The 27779-nt window shown below is 35.9% G+C and overlaps 4 protein-coding genes across 4 annotated transcripts; 3 read left to right on the top strand and 1 right to left on the bottom strand.

The window, feature by feature from the left end:
* The first annotated feature begins 917 nt into the window (after nucleotides 1–917).
* On the top strand, nucleotides 918–2069 carry LOC130468920 (F-box/kelch-repeat protein At3g23880-like). Its single transcript, XM_056837973.1, has one exon. It carries the CDS (start codon nucleotides 918–920, stop codon nucleotides 2067–2069), a length of 1152 nt encoding a protein of 383 aa, XP_056693951.1.
* Nucleotides 2070–7586: 5517 nt separating this feature from the next.
* On the top strand, nucleotides 7587–8738 carry LOC130468919 (F-box/kelch-repeat protein At3g23880-like). The gene has a single exon (XM_056837971.1). The coding sequence runs from the start codon at nucleotides 7587–7589 to the stop codon at nucleotides 8736–8738; it is 1152 nt and encodes a 383-aa protein (XP_056693949.1).
* A 4823-nt stretch (nucleotides 8739–13561) lies between these two features.
* Nucleotides 13562–15711, top strand: LOC110780009 (arabinogalactan protein 41). The gene is made up of 2 exons (XM_021984448.2): nucleotides 13562–13944; nucleotides 15342–15711. The coding sequence occupies exons 1-2, from the start codon at nucleotides 13839–13841 to the stop codon at nucleotides 15413–15415; spliced, it is 180 nt and encodes a 59-aa protein (XP_021840140.1). The 5' UTR covers nucleotides 13562–13838; the 3' UTR covers nucleotides 15416–15711.
* A 2735-nt stretch (nucleotides 15712–18446) lies between these two features.
* On the bottom strand, nucleotides 18447–25134 carry LOC110779998 (mitochondrial carrier protein MTM1). The gene is made up of 11 exons (XM_021984439.2): nucleotides 24935–25134; nucleotides 24354–24674; nucleotides 23072–23161; nucleotides 22808–22936; nucleotides 22323–22382; nucleotides 22067–22237; nucleotides 21832–21928; nucleotides 20865–20956; nucleotides 20614–20763; nucleotides 19605–19663; nucleotides 18447–18861 (listed from the first exon to the last, which is right to left on the bottom strand). Exons 2-11 carry the CDS (start codon nucleotides 24639–24641, stop codon nucleotides 18735–18737), a joined length of 1263 nt encoding a protein of 420 aa, XP_021840131.2. The 5' UTR covers nucleotides 24642–24674; nucleotides 24935–25134; the 3' UTR covers nucleotides 18447–18734.
* Between the last annotated feature and the right edge of the window lie 2645 nt (nucleotides 25135–27779).

Raw genomic sequence — 27779 nt, 5'->3', positions numbered from 1 at the left:
TATGTCCTTTTGTTCTTCATTGTTGCAATTTGGTTTTCTTTTGTTAATTTTGTGTTGTGCTGTGCTGGAAAATTCAATTCCGGCAACTTCTATTTTAAAAAATTGGGATTCATAGTTATGGGTGCTAAATCTTGTTATTGAATCTGTTTCATCTTTTGTTTTTAATGGGTAATTGGTGCTTGACCATCACGAGAATTATTGGCAAAAGTTTTTTTGGGTGGGATATTATCGTTACAAACTTTTCTATAAGGCGGTCTTACATAAAAGAGCACCTTAGTATCATATAAGTTAAGCAATGGAGCCAATTAGTTAAGCACTTGAACTAATTAGTTAAGCACTGAAATCAATTAGTTAAGTAAAAGAATTAATTAGTTAAGAAATTGAATCAATTAATTAAGCAATGTAACCAATTAGTTAAGAAGTTAAACCAATTAGTTAAGCAACCAAAGTGGTCTTTCCGGTAAGGCGGTCTTACACAAAAGTTGTCGTATTATCTTTTAGGAAGTTGAATTTGTTTAGGAATGTGTTACTTTGGTTGGAATTGAATATTATCTTTTAGGAAGTTGAATTAGTTTAGGAAATTTCTTCCTAATTCTAAATGTATAATACTTGTCTTGTATATATATAATTATATAATCTCAAAACTTAACCCTAATATTTACATAAAGCAACTTATTGAGGATAACGCAGTTATCCTATATGATACAATATCGAATTATGTTATAACTAGGTTATATGATATAAGATAGAAGTTTATATGAATTAGGAAACCTATGAAGAGTAGGAGATCTAGTTTATATTATAAATAGAGGCGTATGCCCACAACACAATATAACAATATATTTCCCCATCAATAATATATTTTATCACTCCTTCATACATAATATTTTTAAAACCCCTTCTTAGCAAATATATATATGGCGATCGTCGAGGCAGAGATTGTCGAAGGAGGAAGATGGAAGTTTGCTGCAAATTATGATATAATAATTGATGGGTGCTTACCTCGTGAGCTAACACTTGAAATCTTGCTTCGATTACCTGTAAAATCATTGGTAAATTTCAAATTAGTGTGCAAATCATGGAATTACCTAATCTCCAGTCCCGATTTCATAAAATCTCGTACACGCAGTTCAAACAACCCGACCTTAACCTTGTTATACGATCGATATTGTATGCAACTTTATTCTCTAAACCCTACCGTATCACGGGAAAACCTTTCTTTCCACAACAACGAACCAAAGTTTTATGAACTTATTGGATCATGTGATGGGCTTATTTGCATGTATTCGCCACTCGAAGAATGTATCTACATCTTTAACCCTCTCACGAAAGAAACCAAGAAAATTTCAACCCCGTACCATAAACCAGCCCGTTGTTTTCTCGAAATTGAAGGCGTTTCATGGTTCGGGCTCATTCCCTCGATCAATGATTATAAGATTTGGTTAGTAGTTCGCATACCAAAACTAAACCTAAGAATCCATGTATACTCAATGAGGGATGATAATTGGAGAGAATTAGATACTATTAGTGCTTTTAGATTCATCGATGATGCCAGGATTTTATTTTGGGGAATGAATGCGGTTGAAAAGAATGAGACATTACATTGCTCGTTTGAATATGATTACAACGAATTTATGGTTAAATATGATTTAGTCCAAGACATTATCGAGCTCGAGCGGATTAATTTGAATCATAATCAAGATATTAAGTATAAAAATAAACCATCCATTGGTATTCTTAAAGACTCAAGTCTCTGCATTTGTAAGGTTCATGCCTTGAAAGGGGTGATGGATGTTTGGAAGTTAGATCAATATAGCAACTCGGATTCTTGGAACAAATTGTTTCGCCTCGATTTGGGGTTACTGCAGGCGCCCTGGGTTTTTCTTCTGGGATTCATATCTAATGGGAGAATTTTGGTAAGATCATCCTCCGATGAGCTTGTGCTTGTCGACCTGGATCAAAATCCACCTCTTCAAGTGCGACTAGGAACTTTAGTTAATAAAAATAATAGCTTATTTGATTTGTTGGATTATTCGGAGAGTCTTGTTTCTCCGTTTTCATTGCCTTAGACAAGTTTCCAAATTGCAATATTATTGAGGATAATGTAGTTATCCTGGAGGATAGAATATCATATTTGGTAGAGTTAGCTAGCTTATATTTAAGCTATAACATGTAAGTCTAACTATATACGACTTAAGAAACCTGCAAACTGTAGGATATCTAGTTTGTAAGGTGGGCAGTTTATAAAAAAAAAAAAAAGTTTGTAAGGTGCCCTTTTTCCCTTCAATAATAATTTACATAATCGCATTACCAAAATGTTGTTCGTGAAAATCGCATTACTCATGTGAAGTTGGTTGTTAACCTAGAAATTGAAATCACAAGAAATTAAGATGAACTCATACCAATGAGGTGATTTGATCCACCCACCCCCCTATTTGTAATTTTACGGATGGGAAAAGTCATTTTGCCTACAGAAGTTCATAAAATAAAAGAAATTAAAAAGGATGTGAAAATCGAATTTGATGGTAGTGCCCTATACTGAATTTTGTTATAGTTAAGTTTTGTTAGTTTAATCAAGTATAATTAATTTGTTTCCCTAGAAAGAAAGATTTACGTGTGAACGAAAAAGAGGTCAATTATTCCACAACAACACAATGATCAAAATCAGATAAAAATTACTTTCACTTGTTACGCCTTGACGAAAAAGGTTGTAAAACACGACATTAAGAAAGAGCGTTTACAAAATGTTCGATATGTATCATTTTTAAGTCGATACTAGTGATTGTTATGCTAAAACTAGTTGATCAATACTTTGACTTAATAGACATGTAAAAAAATATACGAAGTATTGGTGCTTTAGTTAGTCATATTGAAAATTGTATTTGTAAGCAAACACTTCTTCAGATATAGGTTCCAAAAGGTATTGAAATATAAGCAATGGGCCGGGTTATATCGACACGGGCCTGCATGTTGTGCCATGGGGGTTGTTGTTATTGGGTTTATTAATTATTCAGGGTCTCCATATAGCAACTTTGGGCCAGACTTGCAAAATACTCAATCAGCCCAACAACCAAGGATGGAGATGAGCCAGAAGCCCAGAGGTAGAGATGTAAATTTGGATCAATATTCATGCAGACCTGAGGCCCGATATGAGCACGAAAAAAGCACGACCCGGTATGAGGACAAAGTCGTAGGCCAAGCTGGGTCGTAATTTTTTAGAAAAAGCACAACAAGCGCACTAAATTTAGTAAAATAATGTTTAATCACAGCGACCCGTTCCGGTCCTAGGCCTATTTTGAAATTATCGACCCAGCCCGAAAAAGAGTGGATTTGGCGTGAAACGGGCCCGTTCAAGCCACGACCTTGTGGGCTCAGCGTCAACTTTTGTGGCCAATTTTCGGTCCGGCCGATTTTGTAAAAATCCATCCACTTTTTGGAGTTTTTCAGATCGGAAATAGCTCACAAAAATTTAGAGTTTTTCATATCGAAAATAGCCAAAAATAAAAAATAATGGTTATTTTAGACCCTTTCTCTTTAATTTTGTTTTTTTAAATTGGTAATTTCAATAAAACTACAATGTTAATTTGATGGTAGTGAGTGTCTCTATACTGAATTTTGTTATAGTTAAGCTTTCTTAGTTTAGTATAGTATAATTGTTTCCTTGGAAAGATTAATGCGTGATCGAAAAAGGGATCAATTATTCGACTACAATGATCGAATCAGACAAAAATCATTTTCACTTTTTATGCCTCGTCGAAAAAGGTCGTAAAATACGGACAACACGAAAGAGCGTATACAAAACATTCGATATGCAACATTGGATCGTACTTTTGGATTAAATAAAGTTCTTATTCAGTTATTTGATTCAATTATTACGCAGACAATTTATGGATGAAATTAATCGTTAAAACACTACCAACTTTGCGAAATGTATCAACTAAAAGTATGCCTTCAAATCTCTTCCAAATTGCAGCACAAGACAAGATAAAATGAACGTATGGTAACTATTAAGAGATCAAATACCTTGGGTGTAATATTATCTTATAGTAAGTTGAATTTGTTTAGGAATGTGTTACTTTGGGTGGAATATTATCTTTTTAGGAAGTTGAATTAGTTTAGAAAATTGCTACCTAATTCTAAACGTATAATACTTGTATATATATAACCTCAAAACTTTACCCTAATATTTACACAAAACCCTAGTTCATCGATTATATTTTTAATTACACAAAAACCCTGTCAAAAAAATATATATATATATATATACACAAAACCCTATATCATCAATTATGGCGGTCGTCGAGGCAGAGATCATCGAAGGAGGAAGATGGAAGTTTGCTGCAAATTATGATATAATAATTGATGGGTGCTTACCTCGTGAGATAACACTCGAAATCTTGCTTCAATTACCGGTAAAATTATTGGTAAATTTGAAATTAGTGTGCAAATCATGGAATTCTTTAATTTCCAGCTCCGATTTCATAAAATCTCATACACACAATTCAAACAGCCGTCCCTTAACCTTGTTGTATGATCCACATTATATGCGATTTTATTCTCTACCCCTTACTAAAAGCGACAGCATAAACCCTACCGTGTTACAAATAAACCTTGTTTTCCATGACAATAAGAAAAGATATTGTGATCTTATTGGATCATGTAACGGCCTTATATGCACGTATTCTCTATTCGAGAACTGTATCTACATTTGTAACCCTCTCACCAAAGAAACCAAGAAAATTTCAACCCCGTACAGTGAACCAGCCCATGGTTGTATCAATATTGAACGCATTTCATGGTTCGGGTTCGTTCCCTCAATCAACGACTACAAGATTTACTTAGTAGTTGGCAAACCAACAATAAACCTAAGAATACATGTATACTCAATGAGGGGTGATAATTGGAAAGAATTAGATACAACTAGTGCGTTTAGTTTACTTGTTACGAAAATGATAAAGGTCGCAAAATGCGACCTTTAAGCCGTGTCACAATGATGACATGGCATGTTTATGCGTCATGATTTAAACTGGAAATTAAAATATTTAATTTATATATCCTATTTTAAATGTTTCAAAAAAAGCTAGGAAAATCTTAATATTCTAATTTGTTTCCTTATTTATACCGACTACCTTATTTACATATTTTCTTTCTTACTTTTTTTTTTAGCTAGTTCACAAGTGGCTTGTGACTCATGTGAAGTTGGTTGTTGAGCTAGAAATTGGTATCGATCACAAGAAAGATAGAACTCATACATGAATTGTTAGCCTTTTCCGTTTAAGTTTAACCTACTCAAACTAACAAAAAGATCTCCAAATTATAAATAATAAGGCCTAACTACTCATAGTATTTTAAATTCTCCAAGTTTACAAATCAAAATTATACACAAATATCTCCTTACAACTCTCGACCACAATACTCTAGTAAAGAAAGAAACAATTAATATGTATATTGAGAGAATTGAAATTAATCGTTAATAATGGAAATGCATGGTAATTTCCAAATGCCGGTACATTGTCCAAGATACTCGAAATCGGACTACGAGGCTATGCCGGAATGACGGGCTTCCGGTCGTCGGAAATGCTAAACAAAAGAGGTTGTTTGCCATGGGAGCTTTCCTTTGGGATCTCTAAGGTTCAAGTTTCTATGGGTTTTGAGTAAAAGGGTCTTATTATGTAGGAGAAAAAAATTTATAGTTTAATATTTCTGTTGTTATGTGGTATGGTGTATGTACTTAAACAACACTAGCGGATAGTAACTCATCTCGTGATTTGGAGGTCATGTACCCTTGCAAAAATATGTGTTACGTGGGGTCACACGCTAATAATCTAATACTTCGTCACTTAAGGTGCTGAAAACGAGTCTGCTAATAATCTAATAATCTAATATATGGTACAAAAGTTCATAAGCTAAAGAAAATTAAAAATGGATGGGAAAATCGAATTTGAGATTATAGGCGCTCAATCTATGTTAGACTAAGTACATATTAGGAATTAGTCTCTGATATTTCGGCAACTTTTGTGTAAGACCGTCTTACCGGAAAGACCATTTTGATTGTTTAACTAATTAATTTCATTGTTTAACTAATTAGTTTTAGTGCTTAACTAACTAGTTCTAATGTTTAACTAAATAGTTCCAGTGTTTAACTAATTAGTTACAATGCTTAACTAATTGATTTCAATGTTTAACTTATACTACCTCCGTTTCAAAAAGATCTTTACAGTTACTATTTGCACGGACTCCTATGCAATATTTAACTACTAATATATCCAATTTCGTATGTGAAAAAATTATAAAAATTTGATATTATGAAAATACATCCCGAGACAAATCTAACAAGATCATACATGAAACGCTTTGATGTATATAACGGTGAGAATTTACGGTCAAAAATTTTATACTTTGGACACATTTTCCAAAGCATAAAGAATTTTCTGAAACGGAGGTAATATGACAACAAGGTGGTCTTTCTTGTAAGACCACCTTATGTAAAAGTTTGTACTGATATTTATAGGATATTGATTCCGTGAATATTATTGATTGTCAGCTATCAATATATACAAATATAGTTCCTAGATTTTAGATTTTTAGGAAGTCAGTAGCTAAACCTAGGCCTAGAATTTAGGAAGGCAGTAGCCGTATCTTTGCAAAACATTTAAATTACAAGATTAATTTAAATATCAAAGACTAATTCCTAATATGTACTTAGTCTAACAATCTCAACCAACTATTTAATAATCCTAACTAAGTTTGAACACCAAGATGTCTTAGAGTTTTTCAGATTGAAAATAGCAAAAAGAAATCAAAAGGCCGGTTGGTTATTTCCGACCCTTTCTCTTTATTTTCGTCTTATTTTTGTTGGTTATTTCAATAAAACTACATCGTATACAAAAACTTTATTGTATATCGAATTAGCTTCCTGTACTGAATTTTGTTATAATTAAGTTTTGTTAGTTAGTCTAGTATAATACGTTTCCTTGAAAAGATTGACGGGTGATCGAAAAAGAGGTCTATTATCTGACTAAAATCCAATGACCGAATCAGACAAAAATCATTTTACTTTGTTATGCCTTATCGAAAAAGGTTATAAAAATACGGCAATACGAAAGAGCGTATACAAAATATTCGATATGCAACATTGAATCGTACTTTTGACGAAAATAAAGTTCTAATTTGATTCAATTATTATGCACTATTTATTTATTAGATTCAAATGTCTTTACACATGAATATGACTTTTATCAATGAATTAATTGCTTAAAAACCTTGTAACTTTTCAAAATGTATCAACTAAAAGTCTAAAAATATGCCTTCAAATCTCTTCCTAACTCACTTCGCGAAGGTATATAAATATACGTACCTTTGCCACAAGGCCCACAACACAAATTGACTCTAATTAATAATTATCTTCCAAATTGCAGCCCAAGATAACATTAACCCTAGTGTAGTTGAATTAGTTTAGGAAGTTGATTCCTAATTCTAAACCTATAATACTTATCTGGTATATATATATCATCTCAAAACTTTACCCTAATATTTACCTAAAGCCCTACTATATCGTTTATATCCTTAAAACCCTATTAACAAATATGGCTGCCGTCAAGTTTGCTGCAAAATATGATACAATTGATGGGTGCTTTCCTCAGGAGCTAATACATAAAATCTTTCTTCAATTACCGGTAAAATCATTGGTTAACGTCAAATTAGTGTGCAAATCATGGAATTCCCTAATCTCCAGTCTCGATTTCGTAAAATCCTATACACGCACTTCAAACAACCGTCCCTTAACCTTGTTATACGATAAAAATTTAACCCTACTTTATTCTCTATCCCACCGTGAAAGCGACAACCTAAACCCTACGGTGTTACAAGTAAACCCTTATTTCCGCAACGACATTGAAGTAAGAATTGATTGTGAACTTATTGGATCATGTGATGGGCTTATATGCACGTATTCGCAACTCGAAGAACGTATCTACATCTTAAACCCTCTCACCAAAGAAATCAAGGGAATTTCAACGCCATACCCTATAAACCCTTTCAAACTTGAAAGTGTTTCATGGTTCGGGTTCGTTCCCTCGATCAATGACTACATGATTTGGTTAGTATTTGGCACACCAATACTAACCCTAAAAATCCATGTATATTCAATTAGGGATAATAAATGGAGAGAATTAGATACGAGTAACGCTTTTGGATTGATCGATATGAAGAAGGATATATTTTGGGGAAAGAATGCGGTTATAAAGAATGAGTCTTTGCATTGTTGGTTGGGAAACCGTGAAAACAATTACATGGTTAAGTATGATTTAATCCAAGATATTATCGAGGTTTTGCCGATTAATTTGAATGATAATCAAGATTTTAGGTATAATAATCATCCATCCATTGGTATCCTTCAAGATTCAAGTCTCTGCATTTGTAAGATCTACAATCTGTCTAATAACTATAATATGTGGGTGATGGACGCGTGGAAGTTGGATAAATATAGCAAGTCGGATTCTTGGAACAAATTGTCCAGCCTCGATTTGGGTTTACCACAATCGCCCGTTGTTTCTCTTTTGGGATTCACATCTAATGGGGGAATTTTAGTAACATCGGCGGAAAAAGAGCTCGTGCTTGTTGACCCGAATAAAGATCCACCTGTTCTGGTGCGACTAAGAACAATAGTAGATGATTCTACGTTATTTGATTTGTTGGATTATTCGGAGAGTCTTGTTTCTCCGTTTTCATTGCCTTAGACAAAGTCTCCAAATTGTAATCGGATTACCAATTTTTTTTTTAATCTTTGGATTTAAACTCTCCAACATTGTGATAAATTAAACTTAAAGGTCGCTACCCTCATTTTTGTGTGTGTTAAATATGCAAAATGTTTGAATTGTGGAAGATATACATAGTATATCTTAGTCAATATTGTAGTTATTATAATTCCTAATATTACTCGGTTATTTGTCAATGTAAATCCCTAATTGTTAGTCAAAGAATATCTCTAATTCCTAGAATTAAGCTAGGTTAGTTGTTACCATTATAGCCATATAATGTAATTCATACAATGCAATATATTGAATCTTTCTCATAACTCTATCATGAATGTTCAAGTTACATGGATTAGTTACGTACCAACGAGGTCTTGCTGAGTGGTTAACACTGGGTCACATGTTCGAATCTTACCTCCTCCATTCTAGTAACTACTAATATTGCCCTTATAGATTATTCGCACCATTAAAAACCTTTTCTTTCTTACTTTTTTTTTAGCTAGTTCACAAGTGGCTTGTGACTCATGTGAAGTTGGTTGTTGAGCTAGAAATTGGTATCGATCACAAGAAAGATATAACTCATACATAAATTGTTACCCTTTTCATTTAAGTTTAACCTACTCAAACTAACAAAAAGATCTCCAAATTATAAATAATAAGGCCTAACTACTCATGCCATTTTAAATCTCCAAGTTTACAAATCAATACTATACACAAAACTCTCCTTAAACTAATTGTTCATAATGGAAACGCATGGTAATTTCCAAATGCCGGTTCATTATCCAAGGTACTCGAAATCGGACTACGAGGTTATGCCGGAATGGCGGATTGACTTCTTGCTTAAGCAATACGGGCTTCCGGTCGTCGGAAATGCTAAACAGAAGAGGATGTTTGCCATGGGAGCTTTCCTTTGGGCTCTTTAGGGTTCAAGATAAGATAATACTATAAAAGGGTAATTTTGTCATTTAAATAATGTAGGAGGTAACTTTTATAGTTTAGGTTTTCTAATGTTTGGTGTTAACTGTTAAGACTCCTTGCTAATAAAGTACACATCTTTTTTCAATATGTGCTTGCACTTGTTTTCTACCATAGTGTATCATGTACCCGGGAGCACCAAATTGGCACGATCCCGACACAAACGGTGCAACGACGTACACGTATTGTATTGTTCGTGGATCGTGTTACACGCACACACGACGTCATGAGGGACACGTGTGACGTTCTCTTGCAAAATGTTGTGTCACATGCTAATATACAGAAGCATTGTTCTCGATGATTCGGGTACATAAGATATTTTATAAGAAGCAATGATGTCTTGGTTTAGTGGTTAAGACTGTAGGTCTGTATACAATAGGTTTCAGGCTCGAATCACCTGCTCCTATTTAAGCATCATTCTCGATGTTTTGGGTACATAAGATATTTTGATAGGAAACAATGATGTCTTGGCCTAGTGGTTAAAACTGCGGGTCTGTATATAATAGGTCTCAGGTTTAAATCCCCTACTCCTATTTAAAATTTATATTGTCCTCGGGGATTACTAGCACCAAAAAAATGATCTTTTTTATAGGAAATATAAATATATACAAGTATGTATCATTTTTAAGTCTATACTAGTGATTGTTATGCTAAAACTAGTTGATCAATACTATGACTTAATAGGCATGTAAAAGAATATACGAAGTGTTGGTGCTTTAGTCAGTCACATTGAAAGTTGTTTTTGTAAGCAAACACTTCTTTGGACATAGGTTCGAAAAGGTATTGAAATATAAGCAATGGGCCGGGTTATACCAAGACGGGCCTGCATGTTGTGCTATGCAATTTTGGGCCAGACCTGCAAAATACTCAATTAGCCCAACAACCAAGGATGGAGATGAGCCAGAGGCCCAGAGGTAGAGATGTAAATTTCGATCAATATTAATGGGTTCATGTAGACCTGAGGCCCGACATGAGCACGAAAAAATAGCGATTCGGTACGAGCACAAAGTTGTGGGTCAGATCTGAACCGCATTTTTTTAAAAAAGTACGACAAGACACGGCATGTCCACATCCGACACGGCAAAACACGCTAAATTTTATAAAATTATGCTTAAGTAAGCGGCCCGTTTCAGCCCTGACCCTATTTTGAAATTTTCAGCCCAGTCTGATGCAGACTGGGATTTGCCACGACCCCCCGTGGGCTTGGCCTAAATTTTTGTGGCAAACTTTCGGGTCAGGCCTGATTTTGAAAAATTCATCCACTTTTTGAATAGCTCAAAATTGAAATTTTAATTATAAATAAGAATCCTAACACGTAAATTAATTAACAAATTTCCCTCATTAACAGCTTCCTATAATTTTTGTACATAGTAAGGAGTACATGTGTACTTTGATGTGTAATGTTGCTTACTTCATAAAAAACGTGTCAAAGGACGAAACTGATTTACACAATACTAAACAAAATCTGATTTGAATTTAACGTAAACAATATCAATGTTTCTAGATTTAAGCCGTTGAAATTTTGACTTTTAATATTGAATTTCAAATTTAAACTTTGTGGTAAAGGGGTTTTCATTTTGTCCCCAACTTAATGAGAATTTGACTTAGATTTAAACTATCCGGTAAAATAGTAAATTTACATGTTAAGATAGAGGTCAGATTTCAAAGGAGCGTTTTGAGGTGGAAATTTCTTTTTCCTTCCCCGTTCTCAAAGAATTTTGGTCGCTTATTCGGACAGGTTAATCTGTACGACGTTTTAGACTTTAACTCGATAGAATTAAAGTGGATAAAATCTGACACGACACAACAAAATAACACGGATCAAACACGAAAAGAGAAACCTTTAAATTTGAATTATAATGGAACAAACTTTAGAAAACTATAGTGGTATATTATAAACGAAATTCTCCTTTCGGTTGAAAGAGTATATAGAGCTGTAAAATGGTCGAATATAAAGAAAGAATCCATCCTGGAGACAACAAAGCAATTAGGATTACTACTTGATGACTATGAAAGATTATTGCCAAAATCTTTTAAAAAAACTCAAACAAAATATTTGGTACCAAACGGTCACATGGCCCAATAATGTCCTTATCACATGTCCTTTGCAAATTTCTCTGGCTATTCTTGCCTTTTTCTTATTTGTACACCACATACCTCTTGAAATAAACCATATGATTAATTGGTATTTATTTCCATAAATTAGTCATATGATTAATTGGTTTTATTTTCATAAATTAGTCACAAAGACAGGGTATATTTAAATCCGGAATATATCACATACAGGTCATCAGTCTAAAACGATAATTAGTTAAAATTTGGACTTGTCAGTTCTTTAAAATGACATCTCAATTAACACAACCTATTACAAATACATACGGAGTACGGAGTAGTATCTAGAGTGAATATGAGAAAACAACAAATATGATGAACATGTTTTTGTTTCTTGGCATCTAGAGCCATAGCCCTAAATAAACAAGAAAATATTATCAAAGGTTGTAAATTGGTAATGAGTTTAATTTAAAACGTATATTTTATATCCGTATATCTGAATTAGGTATATCTTAGGCTTTTCTAACCTATTATAAAACGAGAAAATGACTTGATTATACAAATTTGCAAGTTTAATGAATTCACAACCTGAATGTTGAGTTTGATTTGAGATTTAATAAAGTATGAACTTCGATAACATGTATTATATCATGCACCGATGTACAACATTGGCACATACGGAGTACCAATTACCTCTAAAATGTGACTAAAATTGTACAATTTATATCTTAAGAGCATTTTATTCTCCATCATCATGTAGTTTTCCATTTTTCACAAATGTTGTTTTTTTTATTTAAAGGAGTATTCCAACTCCACAAAAGTTCAATAATATGGTTATGAGTTGTACGAATATTTTAGAATAGTTGGTAAGCCGTAATTCCGTAACCGTTTGCTTCACTTGCAACGGGAAGCCGCAACTATTTGGAATAATTCTCCCGTTATACCAACACCTGGATAGTCTTATGAATATTGACAAGTGATTTTTTTAAAATTTTATTTTATGTAATTGAAAAAATTGGGCTACGATTTTTCATGCAATTAGATCACAATTAAAAGATATGCAACAAGAATAATATGTCTAATTAAACTATTTTCATGAATTCACTAAATAAGAAATTTCATTAATATTAGATAAAGTATAAAAAAGAAAGTAAATTTCAAAATACGGATTGAACCATCACCTATTCCTGGTTAATCAGCCAAACTAGGTAGGTCAATACTTAAACTGCTCTCAAACATAACACAACTAATGTGTCCCGATTCCATGTTGAAAGATGAGTTTTCCACCAACTTTACCAACTTGGTTAAGTAAAAATTGCAAATTGAGTAAAGAGTTCAATTTATACTAGAGTATAAAGAGTACTCCATATTAATCGAATTAAATCAAGTATCATTAGTCGTAAAGACTCAAAATATACTCTAAAACACAAAATTATGGTTATTTGATTGAAAACCCTCATAAGGAATAATTTTTTTTACAACCTATTGCTAAGATCTTGTTCTTCTGAATTTTATTTGGTTAAATTGAACCGAATAAAATAATTAAGCTGAACCGAATAAAAATGAAATAAAATCCAAGAGAATGAGGGCTAATTAAAATAAGATTATGTGAACCCATGAAAGAGGAATGGAGCTCCATCAATTTCTCCTCTATTGCAACTCTCAACCCTCCAAAAAAATCAAATTATAAAAACAAAACAAAAAAAAACTTAAGAAATTTTCTAAATAAAAACTGAAAAATCAAATAATTAGTGGCATCCCAGTAAAAAAGCCGACACAAGAGACAATTATAAGACCCCCCATTCTACCTCCCAGCACATGCTGCTCTGCCTCTTCATTGACGTATTTCATCAAACACTTTGTGTGCTCTCCTTCTCTCTCCCATTTTTTCTCTCTCTCTACGCCCTCTCTCTCTCTCTGAGCGACGACTCTCTTCCTTTTTCTTTAAAGGAGAGAGAGGGGCTGTAGAGATCCCTGCATTCTTTTTTCTTGGATTAGACAGAATAATTTAAAAAAAGATTAGAAAATAAAGAAACAGAGAGTTTGAGTTTAACAACAATGGAGGTTGCTAAGGCTTCGTTCATTGTTTTGGTTGTTTTCTCTCTCATCTTTGCAATGGCTCAGGCTCAAGCTGCGGGCCCTGCACCTGCTCCTACCAGTGACGGTAATTATTTTTAATTTCTTTGAATATTTCCTTGAATTTGATGAACTTTGTATGAATTTCTGTATATGGGTATGTTTGTTTTTTGCATTTTCATAAACTATGGAGAAAATGCACAAATGGGTTATGATCAGATCCAAGAAATTTTGTTATTTTGAAATGGGGTTTTCTTTCAGACATTTCATCGAACACCTGGAATTCATTCCCCAAAATCAAGATTTTATTGTTGTTCTGCATTTAATTTGGAGTACCCATGTTGTAGATCTATGGCATTACACACAAAACTGATGAAAACGAATCTGGGTACCTCAGAATTTAATTTAATTTAAGGAAAGTTTTGATTTTTACCCCTTCTAAAATAGGTGTAATTGTGTTTGTATGGAGCAAATATGGAAATGCTAGCTTTAAAAAGGAGGATAATTTATTTAGGTTTTAGATTTGTCTCCAAAATTGTAAATATGTTTTAATCTTAGCATCTTATTAGCCGAGTTTGAGCTGCTGAATATCTTCTTGTGTTTTTTTTTCTTTGAATAATATTCACTAGTTTGCTTTACAGAGGGTTTGGAGGTTAATTGATTGAATTTTTAAAAGTAAATAAAGGGGATTAATGGCAATGTAATAAGTTTGTTCATTGTAAAGAGGGCAATAATGTAGACGAGATTCCATTGTAGAAAAAGGTTACAGAAACAAGTATGATTGGAATTGGGAAAGTAGCAGATGGAATGTTTGTCAAAGGTGGTTGATTTAAGATAAGATTTATCTACCTCCACTTATTATTTTGCTAAACTAGTTTCAAACTGAAAATGAAACTTCACCCTAGTTTTTCACATTGTCCTAGCAATTGTCCTTTGATACAATACCAACAAATTCGAATTCTGTCATAGTTGAACCATGTTTAAGTCACTTCCATCCCCTTCATTGCGTATGAATGTTGATCGGGAAACTGATTTTGACACATCTTATGCTGTTTTTGGCACACCACCTTTTGATCGGGAAACTGATTTTGACACACCTGATGCTGTTTTTGGCACACCACCTTTTGAGTAGAGCACGGAAAATTGTGTTCCACAATGGGTGTGTCAAAATTGAAAATGAAACTTCACCCTAGTTTATCACATTGTCATAGCAATTGTCTTTTGATACCATACCATACCAACAAATTTGAATTATGTCATAGTTGAACCATGTTTAAGTCACTCACATCCCCTTCATCGAGTATGAATGTTGATCGGGAAACTGATTTTGACACACCTGGTGCTGTATCTGGCACACCGCCTTTTGAGTAGAGCACGGAAAACTGTGTTCCACGATGGGTGTGTCAAAATCATTTCCATGTAATTGTCGTTTTTGGTATGTTATGTACTCAATTGAACCTTTGTGTATCAAATGTGGAATTTCAGGAACAAGCATTGATCAAGGAATAGCATACGCGTTGATGCTGGTCGCTTTGGCGCTTACATACCTCATCCATTGAACAAGAAGGAGCAACAATGGAGGCCTCATCATCAGTAACATCTCACCTGCTCTTAAAATGACGGAAATGCTCGTGATTTTTGGTGTCTTTTTTTTCTTTCAAATGATAAAATTTGTTAAGAGTGGATTAGTTGTTACTATTCCAAATTTGTTTAATTGATGCTTATTATAGAGAGTATGATTGATTGTGATTGACTAGGAAGAGGTGTATTTTGGGCTCGTTTAGATATGGTTTTATGTACATCTAATTTGTGTTAGATGGGTGTTTATGAGTTTATTTGCACATAATTTTAATTATCTCATCTAGCATTTGATGTGGCCTCTATCTATCTCTTTGTTTCTCTCTTTCAATCCTCCCCCCCCCCACCCCACACCTAATTGGGCTGGGCCCATGATATGTCCATGTTGTATTGTGTCGGGCTTGAAATTTCAAAACAAGGCCCATACTTGCCCCAAGCCCATGGGCATGCAGGGCTGGGCCAGGCCGTCGTGCCTAAGGCCAAATTTACTAAATTTTAGCGTGTTTTGTCGTGTCGTGTCCTGTCGTGCTTTTTCCAAAAAAAGGCACAGGCCCGGTCTCCCCTTTGTTGAATTGTGGGTCCTTGTGCATGTTATTGTTCTATCCCAAAACTAATAAAATGATTGAGACAGACAAACAGTCTCGAAGTACATTGTGAACTTGTGTAGTACTTAATGACAAGAAGAGAATTGAGGGTGATTTTTGTGCCACAATTACAAACCACCAACCCTCCCAATTTGAAATAAAAGGATAAATTAATGTGTTCCGTGCTTTTCTTCACCTTCATTACCGAAAATCCGCAACAGCCAACATGGTAGACCTGATCAAATGGCGGGTCTGGCCAGGTTCGAGTTGGGTTGAGGCATAAAAATCAGGCCACTGTGTCGGGTTGGGCCGGGTTAAGATTCGGCTGAAACACTATGCCCAACCCCGCTGTTCGGGCCTGAAATACCGGCCTTTTCGGACCGTGCCAAATTTATAACTAAAAAGTGTTGTTTTACGTTGCTCAAACCCGCCAAAAAAGAAAAAGAAAAAACTTTCTGGCCGGAAAATCCTGCCCAAACCCGCAAAAAACATTATATATTTGTTCAAATAAAATGCTTAACTAATTCCATGCGTCTAACTAAAAAATTCCAACTAAATGAAAGATTTTGATACTATCGATCTAGGCCGGGTCGGGCTGGGTTCATGTCGATCAGGCCCCTCTTATATTTATTCGATTTTCTTCTTTAACATTCTAATAACATGATAATTTCAAGCATTTTTTAGTTAGAATTTCTACCGGTTTTGGTTATAAACTAGTCGATATACATGAAGTTGTTTGGTTTCCCTCAAAAAAAAAAGATCTATTGACGTATTAATGTATTTGGTACATTGTACCGTGTTCTACATTTTTTGTGGCCTAGCATAACATGTGAAGAGTGATTGTCATGTGACTCATGTTGATTAGGTTTAGGTACAAATAATGTCATTAGTTTTGTTTTGAGGTAAACAACCCAAGGCCTTAGATGTTATTATACGTGATTTTCACCGAAGCTATTACATCCTCAACGACACTAGGCGCAATGCCAAACTATGCTGAACAAAATATGGTGTTATTTTGGGCTAAATAATTAGCACACAGACTTGAATCAATATAAGTTGGTGGAGTTGGTGGAGTCGGTGGAAAACTCACCTTGTGACTTGGAGGTGACAGTGTCGAGCTCCATCAACTGTGCAATGCTTAGGAGTGGCTCAAGCAAAAACCTGCGTAACTGAACTGATTAACCTGTGATAAGTGTTGGTTCAGTAAAGTCAATTTTCTTATCTATTAAAAAAAATTAGCACTAACACCTTTGATATAATTTACATAATTTTTTTGTTGAGAAAAGTAGGGGTGGCCGTGGGAGGAAGGCGTGAATTAAGCATAATAAGCACCCGACACAAATTAACGCTAGCATGATTCATGATTATTTTTTGATTTTCATGCTTCTCAATGGGCAAGAATTAATCATTAATAACTTACCATCGTTATCAATTAGTTAAACTAGAACAATTTTTTTTTTTTTTTCGCGCAAGTGAGCCACCAGGATAATTCTAAAACTACAAATGAATGATGGCTCGGATGGGAATCCAAATCTATGACTAATCGTACAAAACCCTCGATTTAAACCAGTAGGAAACAATGTCGTGTTATTTGACAAACATAAATAGTATAATACTCCTAGTAAAAAATGTTGCGACAAATAAAAGATGATTAATTAAAAGAAAAAGGAAATATAATTAATGGACCCAAGCCGTGATCCATGTAATTGTAGCTGTTGTAGTCTTGTATACATATTTTTTATTTTTTGTGTAAAAAGAGTCATAAGGGCCAATGCGACAAATGATGTAGACAGGATTCGATTTCAAATTTTGGGTTTCATCCCCTCAAGACTTTACCAACTAAGCTAGTTCACATCCACAATCTTGTATATACAGTCTTGTATATACGTAGCTATCAAATAAGTCACCTTATTTTAACATCAGGACATGAAAAAACCATGCTAGAAGATATAACAGGGTGTTGCGGTTGCAACTTGCAACCAAGGGGGTCGCGCCAACTGCCATATGCCAACAACACGGTCCACACGAGCCACTTGCTTCTCTTTCGAATCAACCAAATCACCAGCAATAAAACATCATACGACATCTACTAAATAAATTTAAATCTAACAAATACACAATAAATCGAATCAAATCAAATAAAAATTTCGATCCTATAATTCTCTACCAACGAAATCCATTAGATCTACGACCCTGGACAATAGAAAAACAAGAGAAAGTCGAGAAAAAAAAAACCCTGTCCCTTGAGGGAGAAAAGACAAACCAACAAGACAAATAAAACAGAGACAACAGCAACAGGAAACAAAGATTGAGGCTTTCCACCCGTAAAAATAAATAAAAGCCTATTCACAATCAATAATGGAGACTAGGGTTTGAGAGAGAAGATCCAAGTACAGAAACATAAACAAAAGACGACTGCGACAAAACGTACAGGCAAAACTGAGAATCTCTCAGCAAAAACATTTCATTTCTCTGAAACACTGTACTCGAACAAAATTTGTTGCTCATCTTTGAGAAACAGACCCTAATTAACTGTATTAAGTGAACCTGACATAACTCTAATTAATCCTGTGCTAAACCGACCTCGAAGTGGTTACATTTCAAGGTCCGAACTTCTTGATCTGGTATTATTTATATAACTTTGAAGACAAGACTGTAAATCTCCAAAAAACTGCATTCTTCATTCTAAAACCTAGTTCTGTTGTTAATTGCAAAATTAAGTTAACCTAGTACTGACAACGTATTTTACAACTTCGTAGAAGGAAACCACAATCCCGACAGAAGGTCCTGCACGAGCAATTCGAGGGCTAGCACCTGCAAAGAGTCCCCTCATTCCTCCATCCCTGTTTCAGTATAATACGAGAACAGAAATCAGTAATGGGTGCACACATTGGTGAAATGTAACAATAATAAGCTGCAGAAAGGAACACGAGCAAAAGAAACAGTAAAAAACGGCCAAAAGCAACACAGAAATGAAAAACAACATGGGGTGAGCGGAAACTCTTAAAAGGTCAATACCGGATTTCTTCAAGAACGTCTTTCATATGTCAGCTTTGTTGGCTTACATATAGAGGTAGGAAAGAGTAAATTTCCACAAAAATGCAGTTTCATTCATCAGAAAACATACTAGAAGATGTTCCATTTAAGTTGGCTAACACATCCCTCTTAAGATCTTAAAGAGTCTGAGCTAGTATGTGAGATCCATTTGTATTTTGTTTTTCATATTACATAATCATCTTACCTGGATTATTCACAATTTATTTGTGTGACAGTAACAAATCCTATTAATTTCAGAAACTTTCGTGTTGTGAAAGGGTAGTGAAAACATCCCACGTTGGTAAAGGAAAAAATAATAATTAGGCATCGTATCCAATAGGAAATAACAACTCCACACGGTCCACAACCACAATGAACACTCTTATTTTCTAATCCTGTGCAGGTTCTACCTGTCTACAACAAATGACAATTGCACTTCTAACCAACAATAGAGAAAGAACCCAATGAATTTTTTTGTTCTAACCAACATTCAGCCCATTCAGATGTCAACATTCAAGAAATGACTTTAAATTAAAGGGAAAAGAACTACCTCCAGATCTCTATTAGAGTCTGCCGCGTGGTCATCCTGAGTGCCTTGACAGGATCTTTCTGGAATTTCAAGAATAGCAGCATTCAGAATTGAGATAATAAGGTAAATAGGAAAACAGCTACTGTCTACTAGAATTTTTTTTTTTTTTTTTTTGAGCCCTTAATCATCCAAGTGCAAAGATAACTTGTCAATGATCCCCATTTGTCAATGTTAAATTTAGCATGAGAATCCACATTTACCCTCAGTAATTATCCCCTTTTCTCAGATAATTGCTTCCTTGAGAAAGCCAGCTACTTTTTGATCCCGTGCGTCACTGTTCTTTATTATATTTTATACGATTGTAATGGTTTGAGGTGAAAGCAGTAGGCCAAGTAATGGACCAAATAATGGGCAACGATATAACTACGATGTCAGTATGCATGATGGAAAATGGTGTCTGGAAGGTATCATAAAAACAATATTATATTAGAAATGCGTCAAAAGGGGTTTAGAAAGGCTCGGACTTATTGGAGGGTCAAGTTATTACAGAAGCAGCAATGTCAAGATTGTAGCAGCCCGCTAGGTGTGCCAGCCTTAGTTTATAAATTTCCTTTGTAAATGATAACGCACTTATTGATACTGATTATTTAACATTATTATTTAACCAATAGGATTAATTATTTAAGCATTTTATCTGAAATGAGAGGTCTTTGGTTAGAGGACTGGTAACTCATTGTTCATTCAGAGTTTCATGCAAGGAAACACCTTTTGAATATATAGTACAAATTTATGAATATGTACATACAGGGGGGAGGGGCTGCAGTAAAATGAGGGTATATTTGAACATTCATGTCAAATCTGACGATTGACTGTCAGAAATTATTTAAGTGATTTTAAGTTGAACAAAACCGGGATCTAGGCGTAAAATCATGTAGTTTTTCATTTAAGGGAAGCAACCTTAATCAAAGCACCACTTAGGTTGAGTTATTAAGCCAAATCCAACCAAAGAAGGTAATTTAGTTCGAATTACCTCTATTTGTCTGCGTGTTCTAGCCACATCCAAAGGGCATGTAGCACCAGCAGCTAAGCTTCCAGCTACAAATCCAGCAGCAAAATTTGAACCCAAAATAGTGATTGCACTTGCTTCATCTCCCCTTAGAGCACTAAGTTTCCTCCTCATCTGTTATGACAACGTACAAATTAGCAACAATAAACGCAAGCACCAAACCAACAAAACAAAACAAAAACCTTCTGCATTACAGAACAGGAAACAGGTCTTACAGGTTCAAGGGTTGACCAGCAGATTGCGGAAAAGGGAACATCACGAGCAAGTTGTGCTCCAAGGCCGGTCCAGAGAACACGGTAACTATGCACTGTCCAAAAAAGTATATGTCATAAACTCAAAAAGCCATTAAGATAAGCTGAACAAAAGAACATACATTGACTTTACTGCAATCCCAACATATCAATTCCCTTGGGAATTCAACAAGAAATAAGATTCTAAGGGATGCAAATAATATCGCATTGATAGAAAGTTCAGCTTTCACAGCATTATATGATCCAAAGACAAAACATGACCAAGTGTAACACGTCGAATTAACTTTCTACTTCTACTTTCTAGCACTGTGCTCAGAAGAGTGAGAAGACCTAAAACCCAAAGGGCTTCCACACCTATATGTGATGAACTGAATATTTAAGCAGAAAATTAATGGCACAGATATCTTAATTTGCTTGAAAAGATGAGGAACACAAAAAGGGATACAAAAGGTAGTGAGTTGAGGCCTGGTTTAGTGACTTGAGGTCACCACTCTCCAAAGCCTAAGCTTTACGGTGCCTTTACCAAATTCTCAACATGCCTCTCATAACCTAATATGCACTTATTTATAACTATTCTTCTACACCTACCTAATTTGTCTTCTACCTAATATTACTCACTGCCAATTATGCCCTTCCCTTACACTTGATTCATTACACTACACGGGGAGGGGGGGGGGGGGGGGGGAGGGGGGTAAACAACACAAATTCCTGGAAAACCAATAGCATCAGAACAACAGAATGCAAGCCAAAATGCTCCAGGACTGTTGCACATATGCCTCTGAGCAAAACCATTGGTGTATACGCAGTGTTTTTCAATACAAAACCCATAGGCTCAATAGAGTACTACAATCAACCAAATAAACTTTCAACGAAGATCAAGTCGAGCAAAGAAGAGACTACAACGGTTACGTGACAGCCAAGATGAACTTACAATTGCTTTGAAAAGTGGTTGTACTTTTGGCATGCGAAACTATCCCAATTAGGGTCCTCAATACACCAGGAGGCTTCTTTCCAGTCTCTTTGAATGCCTACAATTAAATAAAAAGACCAGTTCAAAATTGAGAATGCCAAAACAGTATAACTACAGCAATTCACACGAAGCAGTTAATAAGTAGAAAGAAAAAAGTGTGCATCACCAATCTACCAAGACATGATAGGATAAGTACCTGCATCCGAGTTCTAGCAAGTTCAATTGGATAGCATGTGGTACAAGCTAACGATCGTGCCAAAGCACCGGCGACAAATGGGACATATGGCCCTAAACTTGGAGCATTTTCAGCTGCAAATTCTTCCATGCGTACGCGGAATACATCATAAAAGGGGAGATATATCCCTACCTGAAATGTAGAACAATACTTGCGTTGTCAAACTAACTACTTAAGCGCGTAAAAATTGAGAACCCGTTATCTCCAGGAAACTTACCATTGGAATAGCCAGTGCTAAACCAGCATTTGTTCCTCTCCATAGTCTTGTAATCCCTTCCTGCAGAACTGTAACAGTTAAAATCCCGAAATTGAAGCAATTGACACAAACAAAAGCAGATGAATACAACAAATAAAGTTGTTGATTTTAGAGGATTGTAATTGCAGGTAATAAATTAATTGCTGAATGACATAGACGTATGACCAACTGACACAGACAAGCATACAAGAACTTGGCAAGGCAGATCAATCACAGACAACTGGCTGAGAGTCTAAATGTGGAATAGAGGTATATCGCCAAAAAGTATAAATGTGGACTAGTTGTATTATTGTTTATTGTAACAACAGGTTAACGACTGAACCCTGCTGAAAATGCAACAAAAGTGGATTATCACCACCTTTTTGGCCTAATTGCTCGTTGGGTCAATGGATAAAGATGGAACCCCCTTAATAGACAAAAGGAACAAATCACAACAAGTCACCGACCTGTCTGGCAATTTTATACATAACATCCAGTGTTCCTTTGTACTGAAAACAATCAGGTGGACACATTGATACTGTTCCCTGAATACCACCTCTTGCACATGAAGGGGAACACCTTAAATCTGCAAACAGCTGCAATTGATGAATATAAACAGATATCAATAAAAAGATGATATACATGATTAGCTAGAATGTTAAATATAAACGTTCCAAATGACGGCAATGATGCATTCCCACTATCCTGTCCTTTAAAGGTCATGGACATACCATATTTGGTCCAAAAACTGCCATACGACTAAGGGAGTTACTTAACGGATGTGCATATTGAGCTCCTGCAGCTTGTGCTTGCAACCTTGTCTGTCAGACATGAGAGATGCGGATGAGGATTAGAAAATTATTCACATTGATAAAGCACAATTTTGTATTTGGAAAAATCAGAGAATGCATCAACTTTTTTAGATTACAATCACTCGTCAAAGACTGCCCCATAGCCCACACTTGACAAATATGATCTCGATAACAAAAAAGACCTTAATAAAGTTCAACAAAACAAAGAATGTCTAACACATCCAACCTGACATCTCTCTTTTACCAATCGAAATGTTGTGAATTCATGAGATCAACAAACCCACATCACTTGTGACAAACATAAAGTGAAGATTATCTTTCACTAAAAAGGACACTTATCACAGGTCTCCACAGACTCCACGGCTAGAACTTAAAAGTTGTATTGGGTGGCCAAGAATCGTAGCTGATATGCTAAGAGGCTGGCATATCCCCTCCCAAACCGTCATTCTAAAGCAGATACTCCCTGCACAACTCAGTAATAGCAGCATAATACACGCTAACCACCTTTGTGTAAGCCAACCATAAGACTACGCACTATAAATCCCTCCAAAGCCCCTCACTAGTACACTTTTTGGTCCTCAAGACCTTTCTTGCTTTCAATATCATAGTCAAATCTTACTCTTAGATCAGATACTGACTTAAGCCATTTTCCCCTCCAAATTGTTAATCAAATTCTCCAAACAAAGGTAAGCATACACCGAACCCAAATTTTGAGGAGTCCTTTAACTACCTTTGTGAAATATGCCAAACTGAACAATAAAAGGTACACTAAACTAATTGAAGCCAAGCCAAGCTAAGCTGCCCACACTACTTGGCATTGCCTACATGAAATTGTTGCCACAAAAACCCTAGAATGATACTCAGGTTCCACCTAGTCAGAGCTCAGCGTTTCTACATCTATCAATTCTTCCTTATGCCCTACCGAAAACAAAATTCATAGTCGGTTATTGTTGTTATTTCCACTGCAAAACCCTAAAGAAATCTATAATCATTTCCACACAGAATCGAAACAATACAACGCCAAACTATCCATTCAAACCAATTTCTCCACCCCAAACCCAAAACAACACAAAGAACACCCAATTGAATCATTGACAATGGCATCAATATACATAGTTAATCACCTAAAAGTTCCGAAAAATTGAATTCGTACAAAATTAGAAGCTCAACTTAAAACCAACAAGTTAAGATAATAGCAGACCTTGGCAACATCAAGAGGATTAACAATGACAGCAGAGAGGAAGGCAGCACCAGCAGCAGAAAGTGCATTTGCTGCTAAATTATAAGAACATGAATCACTTGACCATTTCTTCTTCAGAGGTTGAGACTGATTTTGAGATTGTGAATTCAATAACACATCATTAATCACAGGTTCAGACATGAGAATGGTATTAATTTCTTCACTCAAAAACTCGTTCTTATCTCCACATGATTCCTCGGACCTCATCCATGGCTTATTATTGATGTGGGTTTCTTCAGATTCCACCATTCCTTTTCTTGCTTTTTACCACTTCTTTTCCTCCTACAACCCCACAAATAAAATTAGCAAATGGGTCACTCTAAATTTGCAAGAATTTGATACCCAGATAACCAAAACTCAATCAAATTGAACAACAATGGAATAAATGCAAGAGAATATTGAAATTAAAGAGGGGAAAAGGGGTAAAATTTTATGGTTGATTTTAAGCAGGAATATATGCGAATATTAGGAAAGAGATCATAACATGAAAGTATTAACAATATTAATTTGCAATCAACATGAAAGGAGGAGAGAGAAGTTACCAGAAAGAGGAGAGAGAAAGCGGAAAAACCCTTGAGAGAAGAAGAAGAAGGTTCTAGGGCAGGCAGCCGCGCAAAGGTGGTTTATGACTGTTGGCCTCCGGCAAATTGCCTTCTCCTATAATATTGGGAGAAAGTCAAATATTTGGGTTTTTTCCTTAGTCAATAATTCTGTTGAAGGGAAAATTGGTACACAAGAAAAGTTTGGGAGAATATATATGGTCCAAAATGGATGAAAATTGAAGGTGGAAGAAGCCAAGAAAGGGGCATTGGCCAAAACTAAGTCGACTCAAATCTATTTAGAATTATAAATCGTATCTTAAATTAGATGATCGACTTAATTTGATCTGAATCAACTCGATCTGATCAGAAAATGAATGATTTTGATTTATGTGATAATAAATTGATTGGCAATATACTTAAACGGCTAAAAGTGATGAAATATATAGCCGAATTGAATGACCAGTTTCCCACTTCTAATAAAAAAAAAAAACGAAACTCTTATTCTCTATTTAAGACTTCTACGTTTAATTCACTAAAACGTTATTTTGCATTATTGTTTTAACTAGATTTGAGCACTACAAAACCTTTCTTTGGTTGTTACAATTCTGTTTTGATTGTAAAACCAATTTCAATTATATTTGATTGCATTCATGATTCATTTACGTATCATAATCTTAAATGTTAATGAGCCAACATCAAACTTGAGAAATTATCTTATACCCGGATACCCCCATATTAATTTTGATACTTTTCACTACACATGATTCCGTTGTTAAATAACTAATTGAATTAGAGTGTCAAAAATCCACTTCCAAAATACGTGTATCACTCATCAAAATTGGTTATGACTCAGATTCTCCAAATTAGATTTGGTAGTTTGAATAATTGAATCTTATTGATGATGTGAATGGGCAAGCAAAACAGGACCTGAAAAAATTGAAATTAGTCGGCAAATACGTGTCTTGGTCTAAAGCCAATTTAAGAGGATTGGCCTTTGAGGTGGACAATTATTCTTTTTCCTACAAAGTTATTGTTCCGGTGTTGTAAAGATGGAAACAATGGGCTTCGAATGAAGGCCCTTTTGTATGTGTTGAAGATCTTGCTTGTTTGAATGAGTGGAGTCCGAATTCACCTGCACAATAGCAAAGTTACTAGCCTCGGGGGTGTTTCCGAGGAAAGCCCCTCCGATGCCTAAGTAAGAATGATGCTCGGATTCTAGAGAGAAGTTCTCTAGAAGAGTAGTCTTAAGGCGGTAAATTGGACGTACCTTGAGGTGTGAGCCTTGGCGGCCTATTTATAGTGTTTGCATAATAAATGCCCATAGGTCATTTATTGCTTTTGGGCCTTGGGCCTTGATGGATGGCTGACTAGCCATTGGTGGGTTTGATGCTGTTTGTTTAGAGCCATTGGGCTTTGGACTTAGTGGCCCAATTGAGAATCAATTGGGAGCCCAAACAACATGCCCCCCAGACCCGGTCCATTTAGAATTAAATGGGTGGGTTTCCAGCTGTCAGAAGTCCGAAAGTTCCCTCTCTTTTTTGAAAAGAGATGATTTGCATTGATGACAAGTGTTGGGAGTTGTACCGTGTCGTGGAGATCGTGGGTTGAGGAAGTTGATGCGCCCTTTTCTTTTCTATAAATACTGGGTGCTTTGCTCTTTTTGAACTTTTTACTCCTTCTTTCAAACCCATTCTCTCTCTAAATTCCGGCGATCGCAGTGCAATTTGCTTCTTCAGATCTACGAAATTCGGCCAACTTTAGACTTCGGGAACTTGTGTTGTTCGTTTTATCGGCGAATTCCGCTTCGGAAAAAGGTAATTTGTTTCTGAATTCTCTTTTTTTTTCTTCGTTTTCCCTTCTACCCCTCAATCTCAACCCTAGACCGAGAATTCGCGGCCATGGCAAAGAATAGGGGCAAGAGCAAGTTCGTCGTTGGTTCCTCTAGTGAGAGGGAGAACGTGCCTTCGGGAAGGTTACCGAAAACTTCGAGGGGTCGGCCTTCGGAGAGGCCGGTGGAGAGGCGTTCGACTGGTTGGGATGCTTCAAAAGATGATGTTGTTGGCGGATCTAGCGTGTCTGAACGCGCAACTTCTGGTAAGAAAGCTGGTTCTTCGGGTGTGCGCCGCTCTTACCCTGAGTTTCCAGTTCATTGGACTGAAGCTGATCCGCAGGGCAAGTATGCCCCGATTCTGCATGAGACCACTAAGATCGATGGTCCCTTGGAAAAATCGGTCAGTGGTGACTGGTTGGTGGAGGCGAAGCTGGGGAACTACCATCGGAGAGCCGAAGAGTTATATGGAATCCAGCACGCCTTGGGGTACTGGTGCGAGCTTCCCGACCAGGAGCGTCCTCGGGTGACTCATCCGCCGAGGGGGTTCATCTCTGTGTATACTCATCATTTGGAGAACGGTCTCCGCTTTCCTTTGGATCCCTTCGTTTCCGAGCTCCTGGTGTCGTACAACATCAGTTTGGCCCAGCTTACCCCTAAATCTATGAGGCACATCATCGGATTTAGATGGGTGTGCGATTTTATTAACTTTCCATGCTCTGTTGCCGTGTTTCGGGATCTGCACGATCTGTCTTTCAACCATGCTTCCAAGGGAGATGGGTATGGTTGGTGGACCATCATAAACAAAAGATCCCGAAGGAAGGGGGAGCCGAACTATATTACGGCCTACCCTTACCTCAGCTCTGATCATAATTGGAAGACGGAGTGGTTGTTTGTTCGTGTGCCGACAGATCCGAAGCATCCACATTTTTACCGCCCTCCGAAGTGGTTTGTGACTCCTGATCCTGATATGCGAAGCGTGGCTGCTCCGGATCGGAACCATCACCACTACGTGGA

The sequence above is a fragment of the Spinacia oleracea genome, chromosome 3, assembly GCF_020520425.1.
Source record: "Spinacia oleracea cultivar Varoflay chromosome 3, BTI_SOV_V1, whole genome shotgun sequence".
NCBI lineage: Eukaryota > Viridiplantae > Streptophyta > Magnoliopsida > Caryophyllales > Amaranthaceae > Spinacia > Spinacia oleracea.
The sequence above is the reverse complement of the archived record's forward strand: the minus strand, read 5'-3'. Positions and strand labels throughout refer to the sequence as shown.

Excerpts from the sequence above, each read along its gene's own strand:
- LOC110779998 (XM_021984439.2), bottom strand. The coding sequence starts at position 24,641 with ATGGTGGAATCTGAAGAAACCCACATCAATAATAAGCCATGGATGAGG. Across the intron at positions 20,957-21,831 it reads AACCACTTTTCAAAGCAATT|TGCATAGTTACCGTGTTCTC; the intron begins GTAAGTTCATCT and ends TTTTTTGGACAG. Across the intron at positions 18,862-19,604 it reads ACTCTAATAGAGATCTGGAG|GGATGGAGGAATGAGGGGAC; the intron begins GTAGTTCTTTTC and ends ATACTGAAACAG.
- LOC110780009 (XM_021984448.2), top strand. The coding sequence starts at position 13,839 with ATGGAGGTTGCTAAGGCTTCGTTCATTGTTTTGGTTGTTTTCTCTCTC. Across the intron at positions 13,945-15,341 it reads ACCTGCTCCTACCAGTGACG|GAACAAGCATTGATCAAGGA; the intron begins GTAATTATTTTT and ends GTGGAATTTCAG.
- LOC130468919 (XM_056837971.1), top strand. The coding sequence starts at position 7,587 with ATGGCTGCCGTCAAGTTTGCTGCAAAATATGATACAATTGATGGGTGC.
- LOC130468920 (XM_056837973.1), top strand. The coding sequence starts at position 918 with ATGGCGATCGTCGAGGCAGAGATTGTCGAAGGAGGAAGATGGAAGTTT.